Source organism: Chinchilla lanigera, unplaced genomic scaffold (genome assembly GCF_000276665.1).
Source record: "Chinchilla lanigera isolate Chin_1 unplaced genomic scaffold, ChiLan1.0 scaffold00112, whole genome shotgun sequence".
Lineage (NCBI taxonomy): Eukaryota > Metazoa > Chordata > Mammalia > Rodentia > Chinchillidae > Chinchilla > Chinchilla lanigera.
The window spans coordinates 174,047-193,529 of record NW_004955513.1 but is presented as its reverse complement, the minus strand read 5'-3'; the positions used below and the strand labels follow the sequence as shown (position 1 = coordinate 193,529).

At 49.8% G+C, this 19,483-nt stretch overlaps 1 protein-coding gene across 1 annotated transcript in view; it reads right to left on the bottom strand.

Moving 5' to 3' along the window:
* Nucleotides 1-16,724, bottom strand: part of Gpr107 (G protein-coupled receptor 107) — a 56,903-nt gene extending 40,179 nt beyond the window's left edge. The window contains exon 1 of the mRNA XM_005408338.2: nucleotides 16,496-16,724. Within this exon, the coding sequence (XP_005408395.1) occupies nucleotides 16,496-16,636 (141 nt within the window). The 5' untranslated portion in view covers nucleotides 16,637-16,724. The remainder of the gene's footprint in view (nucleotides 1-16,495) is intronic.
* Between the last annotated feature and the right edge of the window lie 2,759 nt (nucleotides 16,725-19,483).

The window sequence follows — 19,483 nt, the reverse complement described above, 5'->3', positions numbered from 1 at the left end:
ACCTGGGCCTGCCTGGAGACACCTGGCACTCTTGGAAATGACGGAGACCCATTTCCCTAACTTGCAATGCCATCAGTAAGTCTGCAGCCTGTCTGAGTGAGCTGTAATTTTATTTCTAAATGTGGAATCTCCTAGACATCAGACGTAGACTAATGCAAACACCAGAGACCAGTAAAAAAAAGGCTGAAAACTGGGCATGATGATGCACGCCTGTAATCCTAGCACTTGGGAAGCTGAGGCAGGAGGATCACAGTGAGTCTGAGGCCAGCCTGAACTGCATAGCGAGCCCATCTCAAAAAACATTTTAAAAATAAAGAATTCTTTTAAAAGGCCATGAATCAGACCTGTAACAGGAACAAGCTCACTGCACCCATGCCCACATTCCCCGCAGAGCTACAGCATGCTTCTGGGCAGGCAGGCAGAGGGAAAGGATGCTGCGAGCCCCCTTCCCCCATCTGCCCTGGGCATCTGTTCAAAATCCACCTCCAGCGTCCAAGTTTCCACGATGCCTCAGGGCAGCCCTGGCCTCACCCTTCCTTAACCTGCTGGGTTTCAACTCTTATCTTCCTTTTCTTGGCCTCTGAGAATTCCCCTTATTTTCTTGGGCACTGGAACTGTGCATTTAAAACCTAGGTGCTGGGCTTGGCTTCCCAGTGGGACAGAGAGGCCTGGAGCAAAGCTATGCTCCCACAGCGAGCAGGGAGCACAGCCAGCCAGGACGCTGGAGGCCGCAGGGAGCCACTCAATGGAAAAAACCCAGAGAGCTGACGCTCTCAGCCCCTCCTGCGCAGGACTGGAGAAGTCTGAGAAGCAGCCTTGGAGAAAATGAGGCGGCGACACCGCGGCTCTCCCAGGGGCAGCACCCAGGCAAGGCGCTGCAGGAACTCAGCAAGCCTGCGCAGTCACTGCAGGGAGACCGGCTGCGACGCTGCTTCCACCCTGTCCAGTGTGTGGGCGCTCCGCAGCGGAAACAAGCCTGCTGGGTACTTCTCAAGCTCACGCTGTCCCCACCACGTGTGCTTTCTAGTTGTTTTGGAGAAAACGTTTCGACTGTCACCTTCCAGCAGATTCTATCTGCACTCGCAGTCCACTGCCCGACCGTGCTTTTCTACCCTACACCTGCACTCCATTTGATGACATCAAGCCATTAAGAACAGGGTTTGGATGAATGTTTAAAACCATCACAACGGCACCACAGCTCCTTGTGGTCTGTGTTTTCCAAGAACTGGGTTAACACAAGGGCTTCGCCAGCCCCAGTAGCGGGGAAGGGGGAAACACAGGGTCAGCCTAGTCACATAAACAAGGCTGGGTGCTGCACACGCCTGATCCAGCGGCCGCCTCCACGCTAAGGCCTCCTAGTGGGGGAATGTCACCAAGAAAGCAGCATCGGCGCAAAGAACAGAATCCACACTACACCAACAGATTGGAGTTCGTTAAAAAAAAGAACTGAAGGCCTATGCACTTGCTTAATTAGCAAAGACTTGAATTCACAAAGCCATGAAAAGGTCGGAGCTGATGGAAATGTGAGTAGTCACTTTTCTTTATATTTTTCTGTATTGTCTACATTTCTAATAGTGCTCATGGACTAATTTATAAGTAGAAAAAAAATCAAACATTATTTTTATAGGAAGCACTGCCATTTAAGCCAGGTGTGGTACATGCCTGTCCTCTCACAGCCAAAAAACAAAGTAGAAATAGTTGATGAGGTAAGGGTCCTGTCAATCAGAGTCTTACTATGTAGCCCACACTGGCCTTAAACTCTCAGTGATCCTCCTGTCTCAGCCTCCTGAGTGCCAAAATCACAGGCGCCGTACCACTACACCCTACCCCACACATTTTCACTTTAAGCCACCGTGTCATCACAACACATGCTGTATGCAAGCGGCTGTGCCACTGCATATATAACACGGATCACAGAGGCACCCAGGTCTCCAGGCCAGCGGGACAGGAAGTCACACTCTCCAATCATTTGTTCTGGCTGCAGATATAGCTCAGCATGTGGCAAGGCCCTGGGTTAAACAGCCAGCATTAAAAATGTCACTCAATCAACTTTATTTGATTAAGTGTAAATGAACATTTATAAAACCACCACATAGGAGCCAAGGCCCAAGAAGTGAAAAGTTCTCCCATCACCGAGACAGCCAGCAAGGGAATCTCCAGCCCCCATGGTCACCGGGCAGGGCCAAGGAGACCCAGCCTCCCAGTCCATGCAGAAGCCAGGCTGTGCCCCCTCAAGGGGGACCGGAAGTGGGGAGGCAGAGCCCCGGGTTCCCATCCCCTGCCCGATCCTCGCCTCTGTGGGCCACAGCACTGGGCCCTGGAGCTGCGACACAGGGAGGCCCAGCGAGGTTTGCCCGAGTCCAGAGGGACGTCAGCCACGAGAGTGGAGCAACCAGCTCTCTGTCCTCCATCCCTTTAGGGAAGGTTACGTTTCTAGTGGCCAGAGGTGGTGCTCAGGGCTTTGGAGAACACCGCGTGTGCTGAGGACTCGTGCTCCCAGGACACACAGGAAGTGGTCTCAGACAGGGAAACTTTACTCATAGTCCTAAGCTGGCAGTGGGCAGAACTGGCCGTGTGACTCTGGGTGGCTTCCACTCCAAATCCAGCTTTAATCGCCTCACACTGTTTGTTTACAACCAGCCAAATAGTATATTATCATTTTGTTGTGATTTTTTTTTTTGAGATTGATTCTTGCTATGTAGCCTAGGCTGATGTCAAGTACTTTAGGCTGGTCTTGAACTCACTAAGTCTCCCGAGCTAGCCTCAAACTCAGGGCAATCCTTCCTGCTTTGCCCTCCTGAATGCTACCAGCCTCAACTACATGGCAAGACCCTATCTCAAAGAAAAAAAAAAAAGAAAACCCAAACCAAACAAAATCCAAAACAAACCACACTTGCAGTGCTCTTACAACAGAAGTTTTAGGTCACCAAGAAGCAAGAGGTAGCCAGCTGGACATGGTGGCACATAACATTCCAGCACTCGAAACTGAGGCAGGAGGATCACAGTGAGTTCAAAGCTATACGGGGCTACAAAGTAAGTTCAAGGCCAGCCTGAATTACATAGTGAGACTTTATCTCAAAAGACTAAAAAATCCAAAACAAACAAGCAAAAAACCAAACCCAAAAGCCACAGGTTCCATGTCATACAGGGAAATGCTGTTCTATTCCTTCAAAAGTTTTACAGAAGGTAATTATAACTTGTGCTGTTCCGTTTGTACTTTATTCATTGTTTTGTTTTCGATGAACTATGCCCCTGAAAGAAGTCCCACATATACATATGTACCCTCGTATTTCTTTACCTGCCATGCTGGGCATCAAATCTAGGGGCTTCCCACTGAGCTAAATGCTCGGCCCTGCTTTTATAAAATCCCAAGACTGGGTCTCCGTGAGTCACTGAGTTGGCCAGGCTGGGTTCACACTTGGGATGCCCCAGCCTCGGCCTCCCAGAGGCACCGCGTGCCTGGCCTCTGGGCCTCTTCCTTCACATGCACAAGCACACACACGCCTGTGTGCAGTACATGTGCAGGCCTCCAACATACCCGGATCTAGATGGGAAAATTCTGAGTCCCACAGCATTAAGTTTCACTTTTACTCACAACTGCCCAGTTGGGCCAGCACGGTGGCGCACACCAGTCATCTCAGCACGCAGAGCAGCTGAGGCAGGAGGATTGCAGTTGTGAACTCAGCCTGGGCAACTTAGTGTGACCTTGTCTCAGAATGGAAAAAGTAAAACAAGAAGAGCTCAGGATGTAGCTGAGTGTGAAGACCCCGGGTTCAATCCCCAGTACCAGGAAGAAATGGGAGAGAGGAAGCTGTCCAATCGGTCTCCAAAGCACCTCATGGCTCCCGCCCCACACGGCTGCGCTGCCCTTGATGGTGTCAGGCTTCCTGCCCCGACCACCTCCAGGAAATGAGTGACGACAGTGAACCGGTCCGAGCTCCCCACCTGTCGGCCAGCCATTGCTCCTTAGCAAAGCGCCTTTCCTGTGTTCAGTTTCCTACTGGAATTTGGGGGCAGGGGTAACGGGATTGAACCCAGGGCCTCTGCAGCCCCAACTCTTTTGCTATTTTAAAACAGGGTCTTGCCAAGTCATTAAACTGCCCAGGCTGTGCTGAAACCTCAGGATCCTCCTGCCTCAGGCTCCCAGAGTGCTAGGATTACAGGTGTGCACCACCATGCCCAGCTCTTACTGGAATTTTAAAAAATTCTTTATGTTATTTTGGTAACTAATCTTTGATTTGTATGCTGTATCTTTTCCAAGGCCTTTTTTTTTTTAACTCATGTGGTACTTCTGTCATGTAAGTCTTTTTAAATGCTGCAGAGAGCCTAGCAATCTCATCAGCGTTGAGCAGGGGTCTCACATGGAGCCCAGGCTGGCTTCAAACTTTGGCTCTTGCTCCTGTAGCCTCCCAAAGGCCTGTCAATTTCTACTCCAGGTACTATTCTTTTAAATGTCTTTTTTTTTTTTTTTTTTGTCTTTTTGAGACAGGGTCTTGCTGTGCAATTCAGGCCAGCCTTGAGCTCACTTTGTAGCCCAGGATGGTCTTGAACTCGCAACAGTCCTGCCTCAGCCTCCTGAGTGCTGGGATTACAGATGTGCGCCACCACGCCCAGCTTAAATGTCTTTTTAAAAATAGTCTTGAGTCCAAGATTATGAAATACCCAGATATTTTATTCAAAAGCCCTGCAGTTCTGCTTTCACATGGTGTTTTTACCCACCCGGAATCGACTTTTGTGGGTGGTGGAAGCAGTCCCTTCCTGCTCTCCTCCCCGTGTCCTCTCCACAGGGAGAGGCAGCTGCCCGACCACAGCTGCTCTGGCCGCCATGGCTGCACGGTGTCACCTCCGCTGCAATATTACGTCCTCTGCTTCCTGTTCGGTCCCATCAGGGCTCGAGGCTTGGGCTCTGCTCAGCCTCACCCGTGTCACAGCGGCCGCGTAACACGACACTCTCTCCCCCTCCCCGTCTTCCTCCTTCTCTGCGTTTCTGCTGACTACGGCAGGGCCTCTGGCCACAGAGGAGAGAAGCAGGCCCAGGGCCACTTCTGGGGGTGCTAATGATGTCTTAGGTGTGCTCCGTGGGTCAGAAAAAAACAACGAACCAAGCTTCACCAGGCTACACACTGAAAGCAGAGGAAGGAGGGTGAGGCGTGAGTGAGGCCCTGGCTCACACACAGCCCGGCAGCCTTGCTAGAGACCTCACATCCGTAAGGGGACAGGCACTGCAGAGGCGTGGACAGGGCAGTGACGTCACAGGCTGTGGCTTTCAGGAAGGGCCACTCTAGCTTCCAAACAAACCGTGACCTGGAGTAACGCCAGGACATCCCTGTGAGGGCTGATGGGAGATACAGTGAGGGCAGAAATTTTAAAAATGCATTACCATAAAAGACATCGCTATCTTCCCCTTACTTCCTTCCCTCCCTTCAAACTCACTGGTCTCTTCCTACCTGCTGTCAGGTAGCCGGAGGGGCGAGGCAACACTCAGAGACTGAGACTGCGGCGAGGATCAGATTTTAGCTACCTACATCAGCAGGCTGACATCGGAGTGATAGCAGCAGCTACCTGGAGGGGAAACTGGGTATAGATAGGATTTTGGACTGCGGTCGGAATTTCAGGCTCGAAGAATCTACATGGAATGCTTGAAGTCAAAAACTGCAGAGGCGATAAAGATGAAGTGACGCTGGGAAGAGTCTGAGTCCGGTCCTGAATGTCTTTACTGCTCCTCTTGCTTGCAGAGGGCAAGCCACTGTCTGCGGAGGGCTGCCTATGTTTACCACAGCAGGAAGCTCTCTCTCAGTCACTCTCAGGCCAGTTCTGCCCCTGGCACGTCCTGCAGCAGCTCTGGAGCACTCTTTCCTGAGTGTCTAGTTGTACTGTCCCGGCTGCCTCCATGTCCTGAATCGATTCAAAGCTTTCCCTTTTCCTGGCCATGCTGATCTGGTGAAGACACAGGTTTCACAGCCCCAGATCTGGTAAATGGGGTGGGTAAGGAGCTCAAGGGCCTGCCTTTCTGCTGGATGGTGCTCGGCAGCCACAGTGCCTGAACTTCTGATCAACCTGATAAAGACCCTCAGGAAAGAGGACTCCTGAGCTGCTTCGGAGGCAGCAAGAACCACGGGATGAGTGTGGTCCAAGTCAGGGAGGGTTCTGCGCATGGTGTGATGTGCCATGATAATTTTATACTTCGCTCACTCTTGTGCAGGGTGGCCCAGAGCAACAGTGACCGTGGAGACAGTACAGCCAGGGGGCCTGGGGAGCTTTTAGAGCAGTTGTGAGACTGCGTGGCTTTGGGAGTAACAGATCTACAGCTGGAGAAAACAAGTAGGCAGTGACCCGTCCCGCAGGCAAACTGAAGGGAGGCACACGGGTGGGCAGAGGAGTGGCCAGCCAGGTGGGCTGTTCACATGAGGCGCGTAGGAGACACCTAGATAGAAATGGGGCCAGGCATTTGGAGACAGAGAAGAGAAGAAAAACCTCAAGATGAAACCATGGAAGAAAATGTTCCCAAAGCTCAACACCTAATGCCAAGTGGTGTTTTTAGCTCTTTTTTTCCTCACTTTAAAAAGTTACAGAACCAGGGATATAGCTCAGCAGCTCAGTGCCTGCCTGGTAAGTACAAGGTCCTGAGTTCGATTCCCAGTACCAAAAAAACAAACAAAAGAAACAGCTGTAGCCAGGTGTAGTGGCACACATCTGTGATCCCAAACAAAAGGATCGTTGCGAGTTCGAGACCAGCCTGAGCTACAAAGTGAGCTCAAGGCCAGCCTGAACTGCACAAGTAGACCCTGTCCCAAAAAGACAAAAACAAAACAAACAAAAAAAAAAAAAAAAACCACTAACAAACTAAATAAATAATAAAAAGGAAATAAATAAAAACACAGTACTTTGGGCTGGAGCGTAGCTTGACAGTAGAGTGCCTGCCTAGTGTGTGCGAGGCCCTCGGTTTGATGCCCAGAAACAACAATGAGAAAACACCCCCTAAAATCCCCACAGCTGTTTTACGGTATCAACATTTGTTCCTGTACCTCAATTTCAGAATTTAAAACATACTTTTCCTTTCACTTCCCCAACAACTCCCCATTAAACGGCTGTCTGCGGAAGGCAGACAAGTGAGGCTGCTACCTCCGTCTAGTTCTTCTTCTGAACGAACCCTAGAAAACAATGAGTGCCACCAGACCCCCTGACCGAGCTGAGGGTCGCCTTCCACCGCCCCCTTCACAGCCAAGGGCCTGAGCCCCACTGGTGGCGGCAGCCCAGAGGCGCCCGGGCCAACGCGCATTCCGTCTGACTGTGTGCTTGCTTTGTGCTGGGGACGGAGCCCAGGGCCCTGCGTGCCAAATGCCCACCACTGAGCCAATCCCTCCAAGCTTCCTGGTTTTTAAATGTGGATTAGTTGCCAGCGAATGTGACATCAACTTTTGATTGTACTTCCCCTTCAAAGAAAAAAAAAAGCTGGGCGTGGTGGCACACGCCTGTAATCCCAGCACTTGGGAGGCTGAGGCAGGAGGATTGTTGCAAGTTTGAGACCAGCCTGGGCTACAAAGTGAGCTCAAGGCCAGCCTGAAGTGCACAGTGAGACCCTGTCTCAAAAAGACAAAAAAAAAGATCTGAACAACAAGAAAAAAGCGCCTGTAAGCACCATGGCTGCTGGTCTCTCTGGTGACAGACACATCGCCATCACCACCGCATGGCTCCACCGGCTCTGGCGGCGGCAGTGACGCCCCATAAGGAGCTTCACCTTCCACAGCTCAGCGCACAGGGACTGCAGCGCATCATTCCCATGACAAAAAGCAGACCGCAGAGCAGCAGGTGGGAGACAGCAAACGGACAGCGGTGTGGGGAGCGGCTCTGCTCCAGAGTCACTTAGGGCTTCAGCACCAAAGCTGGCCAGGGTAGGCAGCGAGATGCAAGGAGCGGGTCCAGGTCTGAACTCCCACTCCTCCTCTACTTCACCAGAGCTCCTCCCCTACTGTATGAAGCAGGGGTGCTAACATCTCAACAGGCTGCACTGAGGTGGCTGCGGTCTCGCTATGCAGTTCATGCTGGCCTTGAATTCACTATGGAGCCCACACTGGCTTTGGGTGATCCTCCTGCCTCAGCCTCCCAAGTGCTGGGATCACAGGTGTGTACCACCATGCCCAGACTTTTTTTAAAAAAGCGTGTGGAAACTTAAGACTAAGGTGTTTACAGCAGGGGCTTAGGAGGTGACGGGGATCAGACAAGGCAGAGCCCTGTAACAGAAGCACCAGTGACTTTGTAAGAGGGGAACACAGACAGACGTCTGCACTCCCTGTGCCCTGCCACAAGTGCCCTGTGCAGTGCGGGACGACGCTGAAGAGAAGGTGTCACCAGTGTGACCTCCCACCACAGCCCTTCAGAATGTGGACACACAGCAGAGCTCTTTCACAGTGCACCCTGACTGCAGCCCGGTGCCGCCCACAGCAGCCAGCAGCCAGCACCCTTCCGCTGGCCACCGGGAATACTTCAGTGCACAGCTGCACCGCCCCAAGCTCCGCCTCCCTCTGCATTATCTCCGACCTCTCTTCTCTTCCCCTCCTTCCCTTCCTTTCTCTCAAGAGAAGATGGGGTCTCACATTGCCCAGACTGGCCCTCAACGCCTAGGCTTGAGAGATCTTCCTGCCTCAGCCTCTCCAGTAACTGGCACCATAGGTGTTTATCACCATATCTGGCTTCTCTCCTCTTCTTACAAGGACGCCAGTCATGGTGTGATTAGAGCCCACGCTAATCTGGCCAACCTAATCTTATCCTCAAAGGCCGTGCTTCCAAACAAGGTTACAGAGGCCCCAGGTCAATAGAACTTCAGGGGGACACTAGTCAACCCAACACACCCACTCTCCTAATCATTTACACTGAAATAAAGACAGGAAGGAGAAGAATTCTTTTTAATTTTTAGAAATCTTGTTCTAGTCTAAATAGTGTTTCTCTCTCTCTTTTTGTTTTTTGAGACAGGGTCTCGCTATGAGTTCTGGCTGAACTCACTCCGTAGCCCAAACTGGCCTGGAAGTCACAGTGATCCTCCTGCTTCAGCCTCCTGAATGCTGGGCTTAGTGTTTCTTGACCTCAACTTTCTGCCTGTTAGTGAAAAAAAAAATACACTTAAGGATTAAAAATCCCCCTAGGACTGAGGGCGCAGCGGCCAGAGTGTAGGGCTTGTGCTTAGTAGTGCAAGGCCCTGGATTCAGTTCCCAGCACTGCAAGGAAAAGAGAAGGGAAAAGCAAAGCAGCACACAAGCTCAGAGAGACCGGCCAGCAGCCACTCAGCGGGGTGTGATGCATTCCCACACGCGGGCCAAGGCGGATGCCGAGCAGACGTGTGTACCTCCGAGACACAGAACCCAAAAGGCCTGCAGCAAAGACCTCGGGCAGAGTGCACGGCGCTGGGCGTCCTTCACGCTCGCATGTGCTCAGCACTGGCGGGAGGACCTTCGAGACCATCAGAGGCCCGCTCAGTAGGCAGCAAAAGCCCCAGGGCCCCTAAGTTCGCACTATGCAAGCTCACGCGACAGGAAACCCGCTGCTCTTGGCCACCGCACCTGAGTAAAGGTCTCGCTGTGGCTCTGTGCTGGGGTCGTCACAGCTATAAAGAGCCCGGCCAGAGACCCAATCTCCACTGCCCGCGGGTGCGGCTGGCGGGCGGGGCTGCACACGTGCTCCTGCTCCTTTCCAATGCTGCCATCCACCAGCGGTGCTCTCCACCCTAGACTCTGCCAGGCGGAGGAGACACCAACCTCGCCGCCCCTCCCTCACCCTGTCTGCTGGCCTGTCCCTTCTTTTTTTTTTTTTTTGGTTTTTGGGTTTTCTCCGGTACCGGGAATTGAACTCATGACTGTGCACTTGCCAGGCAGGCGCTGTGCCGCTGAGCTAAAAATCCCCCGCCCTGGCCTGTCCCCTCTCCTTCCTCCCGAGCCAACCATCTGAGCCCGCTGTCCCTGCCTTGGCTCCTGCCTGCCCAGCCTCCTGGGGAACGGATCTCCTCAAAAGGCTGGCCCCGTTTCGCCAGGCCTGGCCGCAAAGAAACCCCCCGCAGCTCTCCAACATGATGACGCCCGTGACGCAGAGATCTAAGGCCTCCAGGTAGTGCCACCGCTGGGTCCCAGCGCTCCCTCCACCCTGTGCCTTCCTCTGCATGCGGACACCACACAAGGACAACCTCCTGCTGCCCCTCACCACGCTGTCCCCTCGGATGGCCCTCCCACTGCCCGCACAGTCCTGGCCGACTCCTTTCCTAATACATAAGCTCCTCCACCCTCAGCTCAGGCATCAAGCTCCCAAGAAACCTTCTGGCTGCTCCCCTCCCGGACCCCACGCCTGCTCACAGCAGCGACTTTTGCTCTCGTCTCACGCTGACCCTGGCGCCCAGTACACAGCAGGCCTGTGTGCACCCCCGTAACCCTCTGTGGTCTTCTCAAGCACAGTCCACTGCGGACGAGGGACGCCGTAGGGCAGTGACGGTGACCGCTCTCCCAGCCACGCACACACGGGCCTCCAGGCTGGCTTTTGGCCCTTCCTCAGGGAGCCGGGCTGCTCAGCTCAGCTACCAGGGCACGCTCCCTGTGACACACGGTCACACACCTTCCCGCGGCCTCATAAGCTCCACTCTCTGACCCACGGCCCAGGGCACTGCTCGGCCGCTTGGGTTCCACCGTGAACACAGAGCCTGCACCACGCAGGGTCGCCTGCGCGGGGAACCTCTCCACACGCCCCATCGACAGCGTCCGCGGCCCCGCTGCCCTCGTCTCGGTATCGCTTCATTTTCTCATCAGCTCAACACAAACTTCAACTGCTGTGCACACGCGTGTTCACAGGCTTACTGCTGCTGGGCGTGGCCATGCGCGCCCGTACGCAGCATTCTGGGAGACTGAGACAGGACAATTCCACGTGCGAACCCTAGCCTGGGCAACTTAGCAAGACCCTCAAAAAGAAAATAAAAAAAGGCTCAGCATGTAGCTCAGTGTGAAACCCGAGGTTCAATCCACAGTACAACCACCACCAAGAAAGAGGAAGCCTCTGGTATAAATTATTTTTCTTTCTTTCTTCATTTGGCTTTACCCTACCTTCACATTTAACATCTTCTGGCCCAGGTCCACTCAGTGACGAGGGCCTCTGACGTGACGGGCCAAAAGTGGCACTCGTTAGCAGTCAGGACTAGACCTCTTCCCAAACTGCACTCATAACCAACCTAAAAATGTTCAAATTAAACACAGGCACTCAAAGCTTTAGCAAGGTATTTTCTGGCTTCTGTTTCCTATGCAGTGGAGCTTCCAGTCATCAAAAGACTTGGTGTTGCAGCTTCTCAGGAGGCTGAGGCAGAAAGAGCAAAAGCTTGAGGCTGGCCTGGGAAACTTATATGGATCTTGTCTCAAAACCTAAACAAATAAAAGGGCTGGGACGTAGCTCCGCAGTAGAGCGCTCCCCCTGTACGCGCGAGGCCCTGGGTCCAGTGCAGCACTAGGGGACCACACACAACCTTGCACGAGAGCGTCTATAGCAGCACAACTCACCATGGTCAAAAAGTGCAGCAATCCGAACACCGCCGACTGGGGAGCAGCTAAGCACAAGGTGATCGATCTGTGCAGTGGAGCAGTGTTCAACAATGACCACACGACTACTGACAAATGGGACAGAGAACATGGAGGAACCAGCTGGCCATGGTAGCTCATGCCTGTAATCCCAGCACTCAGGAGGCTGAGGCAGGAGGATTGCTATGCATTGAAGGGCCACCTGGGCTACAGAGTGAATTCAAGGTCAGGCCGAACTACACAGACAGACCCTGTCTCAAAAAAAAAAACAAAAAGGAGGGGGAAAACATGAAGGAAACACAAGGACCTAAGAAAAAGGCTGGACCACGGTAGGGCAAACTTGTAATCCTGGCACTCAAGAGGATGAGGCAAGAGGATTGTCGAGAGTTCAAGACCAGCCTGGATGGGCTATCACAATCCCTGACTTGAAATTATACTACAAAGCCACAGTGATTAAAAACAGCATGGTACTGGCAGAGAAAAACAAATCTCAGGATCAATGGAACAGATTAAAAGATGCAGAAACAACTCCAAACATACTCAGCCACTCTGTCTTTGACAAAGGGGCCAAACGCTTTCACTGGAAGAAAGATCGCCTCTTTAATAAATGGTGCTATGAGTTGAAGGCCTACCTGGGGAGGATATAGCTGAGGATATAGCCCAGTGGCACAGCCCATGCCTGGAAGCACAAGGTCCTGAGTTCAATTCCAAAAAAGTAAATACATAAAAATAAAAAGAAATGGTGCTGGAAGCCAGGCATGGTGGTGCACACCTGTAATTGCAGCACTCAGGAGGCTGAGGCAGGAAAACTGCCAGAGTTCAAGGCCGGCATGGGCTACAAAGTGAGTTAGTTCAAGGCCAGCCTGAATTGCATAGCAAAATCCTGTTTCAAAAATACCAAAAAAAAAAAAAAAAGAAAGAAAGAAAGAGAAGGGAAAAAAAAAAAAAAGAACGAAAATGGTGCTAGAAAAACTGGCTTTCCACATGCCAAAGACTAAAACAAAACCCATGTCTCTTACCATGCACTAAACTAAAATCAAAATGGATCAGAGATCTAAATATTAAAATAGAAACATTAAATCTGCTGAAAGAGAGAACAGGCAAAACTCCTGAAGAAATTGATGCAGACTTTTATGAACAAAATCCTGACTGCACAGGAACTATCACAAAGTGTCAACAACTGGGATCATGTTAAAAAGCTTTTACACATCAAGAGAAACCACCAACAGAGTGAAGAGACAACCTACAGTGTGGGAAAAACATTCTATCAGCTGTTGCTCAGACAAAGGACTAACATCCAGAATATATAAAGAACTCAAAAAAATCAGATCCCCAAATTTAAAGACCCACTCCAAAACTGGACATCTGAGATGAATACATACTTCTCAGATGAAGGAGTACAAAGAGCAAATAAATATAGGTAAAAATGTTTAACATCACTGGCATTGGAGAGATGCAAATTAAAACAACACTGAGATTCCATCTCACCCCAGAAAGAATGGCTACCACCAAGAAGTCAACCAGTAACAAATGCTGGCAGGGAAAAAGGAACTCTTCTCCATTGTGGATGGCAGTGTAGACTGGTGCAACCACTGTGGAAAACAATGTGCAGATTCCTCAAAAAACTAAGATTAGAGGTTCCATTCAACCCAGCTATTCCCCTTCTTGGTATCTTCCTGAAAGAATTTAAAGCATCATACCACAGCAATATATGCACACCCATGTTTATAGTGGCACAATTCTAACAGCCACATCTTGGGAACAGCCCAAATGCCCATCAACTGGTAAATGGACAAAGCTGTGTTTTGTTTTGTTTTTTAATACAATGGAGTATTACTCAGCCATAAAGAAAAATAAGCTTGAGACATTTCTAGGTAAATGGATGCACCTTGAGACCATACTTTGTTTGTTTTTTGTTTTTTTTCCGGAACCGGGAATCGAACTCATGACCTCGAACTTGCCAGGCAGGCACTGTGCCGCTGAACTAAATCCCCAGCCCCTTGAGACCATACTCTTCAGTGAAATAAATTGGATACACGTATAAATATTGCATGGCTTCTCTGGTATGAGCAAGCAAACGCATAAATAAGGACCAAAATGTATAATAGATATTAGGAAATAGGAAGAAACATGTTCAAATGGGGAGGGGAACAATGAAGGAGGGAGGGGAAAAGGAAGGGAAAAGAACAAAGAATAGAAGGAATAAAATGGAAAAAAGCTTTTGTAAATAAGGAGGGCAAGAGAGGTTGAAAGGTCGCAAGGCGATTGAGGAAAAAATTAGAATCAAGATACATCATGTACAGGTACAAATTCCCTATGATGAATCTCATTATGTGTACCTAAAATGTATCAATAAAATTAATTTTTAAAAAAAGACCAGAGGCCAGGGATATAGCTTAGCAGCACAAGCGCCTGCCTGGCAAACGCAAGGTCCTGAGTTCAATTCCCAGTACCAAAAAAAAAAAAAAAAAAAGACCAGCCTGGACTACATAATAAGTTCAAGGTCAGTCTAAACTATGTAGCAAAAAATAAAAAATAAAAATAAATTAAAAAATAAAAAACTATATAGCAGCCACGTGTGGTGGCACAAGGCTATAATCCCAACACTTGGCAGGTGGGCACTGGAGGACTGCTGCAAGTTCACGGCCACCCTGGGCTACAAAATGAGTTCAACCGAAAACCTGTTTCAAAGACAAAGAAAAAAAACCTATATAGCAAAAGTAATAAATAATTTTTTAATTATTTAATTATAAACTATATAGTAAGACTTTGTCTCAAAAAACAAAAACAAAAAACAGAGAAAGGTCAAAAGAGAAGGAATGTGAGAAATCTGGGAAAACCGAAGAATGATGGAATGTAATTAAAGTAAATTAAAATGAAAGGACTCCTTTCTAATTAAAAAAATAAAAAATGGCAACAAGAAAACGTGTGTAGGGATGGGGCAGAATTTGACACTGGGTGATGGTTGGTGAGGTTCGATGACATGACTCTGCTTGCTGTGGTGTACTTGAAATCCTCCATGATAATTTGTTCAAACGCTCGAAGCATATTTTGGATACTCACTGACTGCTTCAGTTTGGGTCTCTAACCTGTGAATTTATTTCAATCTCAGGCAAAACAAAATAACCTAATGCTGTTCCAACAGGCTCTCTCACAGTGATTTTTATTTCCTTGGACAAGACATTAGAACATTTATGAGAAAACAATCCCAGTGCTGCTTATAGAATGGGCACAGTGATACTTATGAAACACGTTACCAAATGGAACCATTAAGTAATTTAACACAACAGGTAGAAATGAATCACTAGAATTACAAATTGTTTGCTTCTACCACAGAGGTTGGTAAAATTTTCTACCTACAGACATCAAAAGGCTATCTAATGATGCCAGCCACGTTCTATTTTAATTCCAGAAATGTAGAAAGAGCACTGGACTCAAGAGCTAGGAGACAGGCCAGGTGTAGTGGCGCACCCCTGTAATCCCAGCACTCGGGAGGCTGAGGCAGGAGGATTGTTGTGAGTTCAAGACCAGCCCGGGCTACAAAGTAAGTCAAGGCCAGCCTGAACTGCATAGGGAGACCCTGTCTCAAAAAGACCCCCCCCCCCAAAAAAAAGAACTAGGAGACATAGTCCAGTGTGTCCCACTGACAGTTCTGCCTCTAATTTATAAGGTGCATGAACTCAGCTCATTACTTGAAGACTCAAGATCATAAACTATGTAATGGCCGAATTTTAAAGCCGAGTTTGGGTGTGTTTTTGTTTAGAGAGGGAATGTCTAGCTACGTTGCCCAGGCTGGCCTTGAATTCATGATCCTCCTTCCTCAGCCTCTCAACTAGCTAAGATTATCGGCATAAGCTACCACCCTTAGCTTCTAGAGTCAACGTGAGAGCACGGACCCATGGATATACTTCACTGGGCTTATAAATCCCAAGAACATTCTGTTTAGATCTCAATGTGCACTTCCCTGGGAAAAATTTCTACAGCTTTTTTTTTGGGACAGGGTCTCACTACGCAATTCAGGCTGGCCTTGAATTCACTTTATAGCCCAGGCTGGTCTCAAACTCATAACGATCCTCCTGCCTCAGCCTCCCGAGTGGTGGGATTACAGGCGTGCCCCACCACGCCAGCCTGCAGCTATTAACAAATTATCAAAAGGAACCAAAATTCACCTGTGGTTAAGAACCATTTTCATCAGAATAATTTTCATTTGTAAACAACAAAAGCTGATACCCAAACTATGGTTGCATGAGTCTGGTCGGGCTTTTAAACCTTGATCGCGTAACAGTCTACCTTCACAAAATACAAGGCTTCGTGGTTAATGGACTGTGTCTTCACAAGACAAACTTCGTACCAGCCCACAAACTTGTTAGAACACCGTGTATTACGAGGGTAACGTACAAGACTGAGTCCTAACGATGCACTTTTCCATTCCCCGGATACCTAACCCGCTGAATCACCTGGAGAGACGGGGAATGCCTTCGAGGACTTTTAACTGTGAACTACGGTATAAAGAAAGACGCTACGCCTAGCCCAAATCTTTTTGTTTTTCTTTTTGTTATTGTTTCCCCTGGAAATTCTCCAACGAGAGCCCTGACCGAACCAGGAAACAGAGGCTACGATTCAGCACACCTTCGAGCCGCCGGTACCAGGGAGCGCGAGAGCGCTGACCGCGGCCGCAGAGCTGGGATGAAGTCGAAACTTACGGGCAGCAGGAAGAGCGGCTTACGGAAGCCGGCAGAGGCCATAGGGCCGCCGGCCGCATCCTCCCCCACCGTCAGCCCGAGGAGCCCGCGCCTCGCGCTCACCCCGCCCGCTCCCTCCCAGACAGCGTCGCGGCCGGGAAGCACACAGGGGCGGCCGCGGCCCTCGGAGGCCCCGTGGAGCCGAAGTTTCCTCCAGTCCCGGAGAGGAGCAGCCTCGGCCTCCGCCCCCGTCCCGGTCCTGCCCGGCCTTACTTTGAGTGCCAGGTGGTGGAAGCGGCCCAGGCCGGGCTCGACCAGCAGCGGCAGCAGCCCCAGCACCGGAAGCAGCCGCAGGCCCGCGGCCAGACGCAGACAGCAGGAGCCCGAGGGGCTGAGGGGGGCCAGGACCGCCATGTTTGCCTCCGCATCACCAGCTGCTTCCTCTTTAGTCCACTTCCGGGTCAAAGGGCGGGACAGCCGGAAGTGTCCGGAGTGGGTGGTGGCTGCGACGGCGGCTGTCTCCCAGGGCAACTGTCCGTCTGTGGTCGTTTGGCTGGAGCATGCGACCCCGGGAAGCCACCGCAGGACCTAAATTGGCCACCTCGGGGCCCTTCAGTTAGTCTCCCTTCTGTAGACTTACGGTTTAGCGCGAGGTGAAGCCACCCTTGGGGAGGCGGGAAGGTGTGGCGGTTGCCACGACAACGGTCGTAAGCCTTACGGGCCGGGAATCGGCCTTCTGCGGGACACTCCGTGGCTGCCACGCTGCACCTGCTGGTCCACGGGACTAATTTTACCGAGCACTGCGTTGCTGAAAGGTGTCAGATGTTTCCCACTGGAAATTCAAGGCAAATACTTGCCGTGATAAGAGCTGTAGTATCCTTATGAAACAATGCACTAGGCTCTTTGCGCCAGGTGATGCTTGCAACAATCTGGTAAATAGAAAGTGGGTGTTGTCACTCTCCCTCGGCAGGTGAGCAGAAGGAGGCTCTGAGAAATAGTTCATTCGTTCCAGGTTGAGCTGGGAATCCTGGGAAACTTGACTGCTGTGTGGCGTTGGCGCGTGCCCTTCCGTTCCATCCCGCCTCTGGACTCTCAGCGCTGGCATTTTTTCTCCCAGCTCTGTGAGGAAACTTAGCTTCTACTCATTCAAACGTACTGCCAGCTCGTCGGTGGAAGGACTCGCCAGCAGGACCTCTCCTTCTCCCTGTTCTTTATGAAAGTTATAGAGGAACATGCTAACGAAAATTGCCGATAGACTAGCCACCTTTAATTTTTAGATTCCTGTTTTTAGCTTGTCATGCAAGTAGTGAGTGCTTCCTGTGTATGTATAATCACTTGAGCAAAATAGGAGAAATTAAAATCCACTAGGCGTTCCAATACCAAGTGACCACCAAGTATATACTACTGTGCTTTATGACAGAATCAGATTCTTAAAAGTTGTAGTGGGGGAAGTTTTGGGGTATTTTGTTTTGGTTTGGTTTCTTGAGACACAATCTCTCTATGTAGTCCAGGCTGGCCTTGAACTCACTGTGTAGCCCAGCCTGGCCTCCACCTCACAGCCATCCTCCTGCCTCAGTCTCCTGAGTGCTGGGATTACAGGTGTGTGCCACCACAGCCAGCTAGCATTTACTCTTAAATACAAAAAAAAAAAAAAATACTTTGCATTTCTCAGACATTTGTATATATCTTCACATTAACCGTTAGATTTAAAACAGCACTGTATTCATTTCATAGTAGAAAACCAGCTGGGTATGGTGGTGCACACCTGTAATCCCAGCCAGGAGCCTGAGGCAGGAGGATCACTGTGAGATCAAGGCCAATGTGGTGTACATAGGGTTCAAGGACAGCTTGGGGAACATAGCAAGACCTTGTCTCCAAAAAAATTTTTAAAAGCAGGAATTTATTCTCAAAGTATTTGGAAATACTGTTATCTTACCACACTGTTCAGTTTGTTTCCTAACAACAAAAGGCCGCAGTTTTAGGAGTCAAGGAAGCTGTTATAGTCCAGGCATGGTGGCGCACGCCTGTAATCCCAGCACTTGGGAGGCTGAGGCAGGAGGATCGTTGTGAGTTCGAGACCAGCCTGGGCTACAAAGTGAGCTCAAGGCCAGCCTGAACTGCAGAGCAAGACCCTGTCTCAAAAAGCCATCCTCCTGCCTCAGTCTGTTATCCTGTACCCAAAATAATATATTATTTCTTTCACATATAATAAATTTATAGAGGGGATTAGTCGAGCTGATATACAAGAACCCCATCAGGACCAAATTCAAGTTTTAAGAAAAAACACTTTCTATCAGCAGCCCTTGGAAATGAAGAGCTCCTTTGGTGTGCTGTCAGAGCTACGAGCAGCATGCGCTCTGCCGTGTCTTGTAATTTTTTTATTTGGCATCGGGAATCGAACTCAGGACCTCACGCTTGCCAGCCACTGAGCTATCTCCCCAGCCCGTGTCTGTAATTTCATATGCTAAAAAGAAGCACGAAAACTGGACAAGTGATGAAAGTACAGAAAAGTAATTTTGAAGTTTTCTTCATTTTGATTGTATTGCTTTCTTGTTTTCAAGAGGAAATAGCTTGACTTCAAAAGTAACAGATGTGCCGGGCACAGTGGCCCACACCTGTTACTCCAGCACTCTGGAGGCTGAGGCAGGAAGATCACCAAGAGTTCCAGGCCAGCCTGGACTACATAGTGAGTTCAAGGTCAGCCTGAACTATATAATGAGACCCTGTCTCAAAAAAAAGAAAGAAAACAACAAAAGTCCTGGACAAAAGCAGAAGGGTCACTGTGAGTGAGAGGTCAGCCTGGGCTACATACTGGACCCTGTTTCAAAACATCAAAAAAGTAACAAAATATTTGAAAAACAAATTTATATCTTCCGGTTTGTTTGTTTTTTGAGACAGGGTCTCCCCATGTAGTCCAGGCCAGCCTCCCAAGTGCTGGGATCACAGGCATGCACCACCACCCTGGGCACATCTTCCAGTTTTATCTTTTTTTTTTTTTTCTAGACAGGCTTTTTCTCTGCAGTTCAGGCTGGGCTTGGACTCACTTTGGAGCCCAGGCTGGTCTCAAACTCACAGCAGTCCTCCTGCCTCAGCCTCCCAGGTGCTGGGATTACGGGCGTGTATCTTCCAGTTTTACATGGTATTCTTGTGCTGTTTTCTCAACAGTCTGTGTTTCCAGATAAACTTTATGATTCCTGAGAAGTATCAAGGCTCTTCAATGGACATTTTACCTTCAGAAATGTTGTTAGCATTCATAGCAAA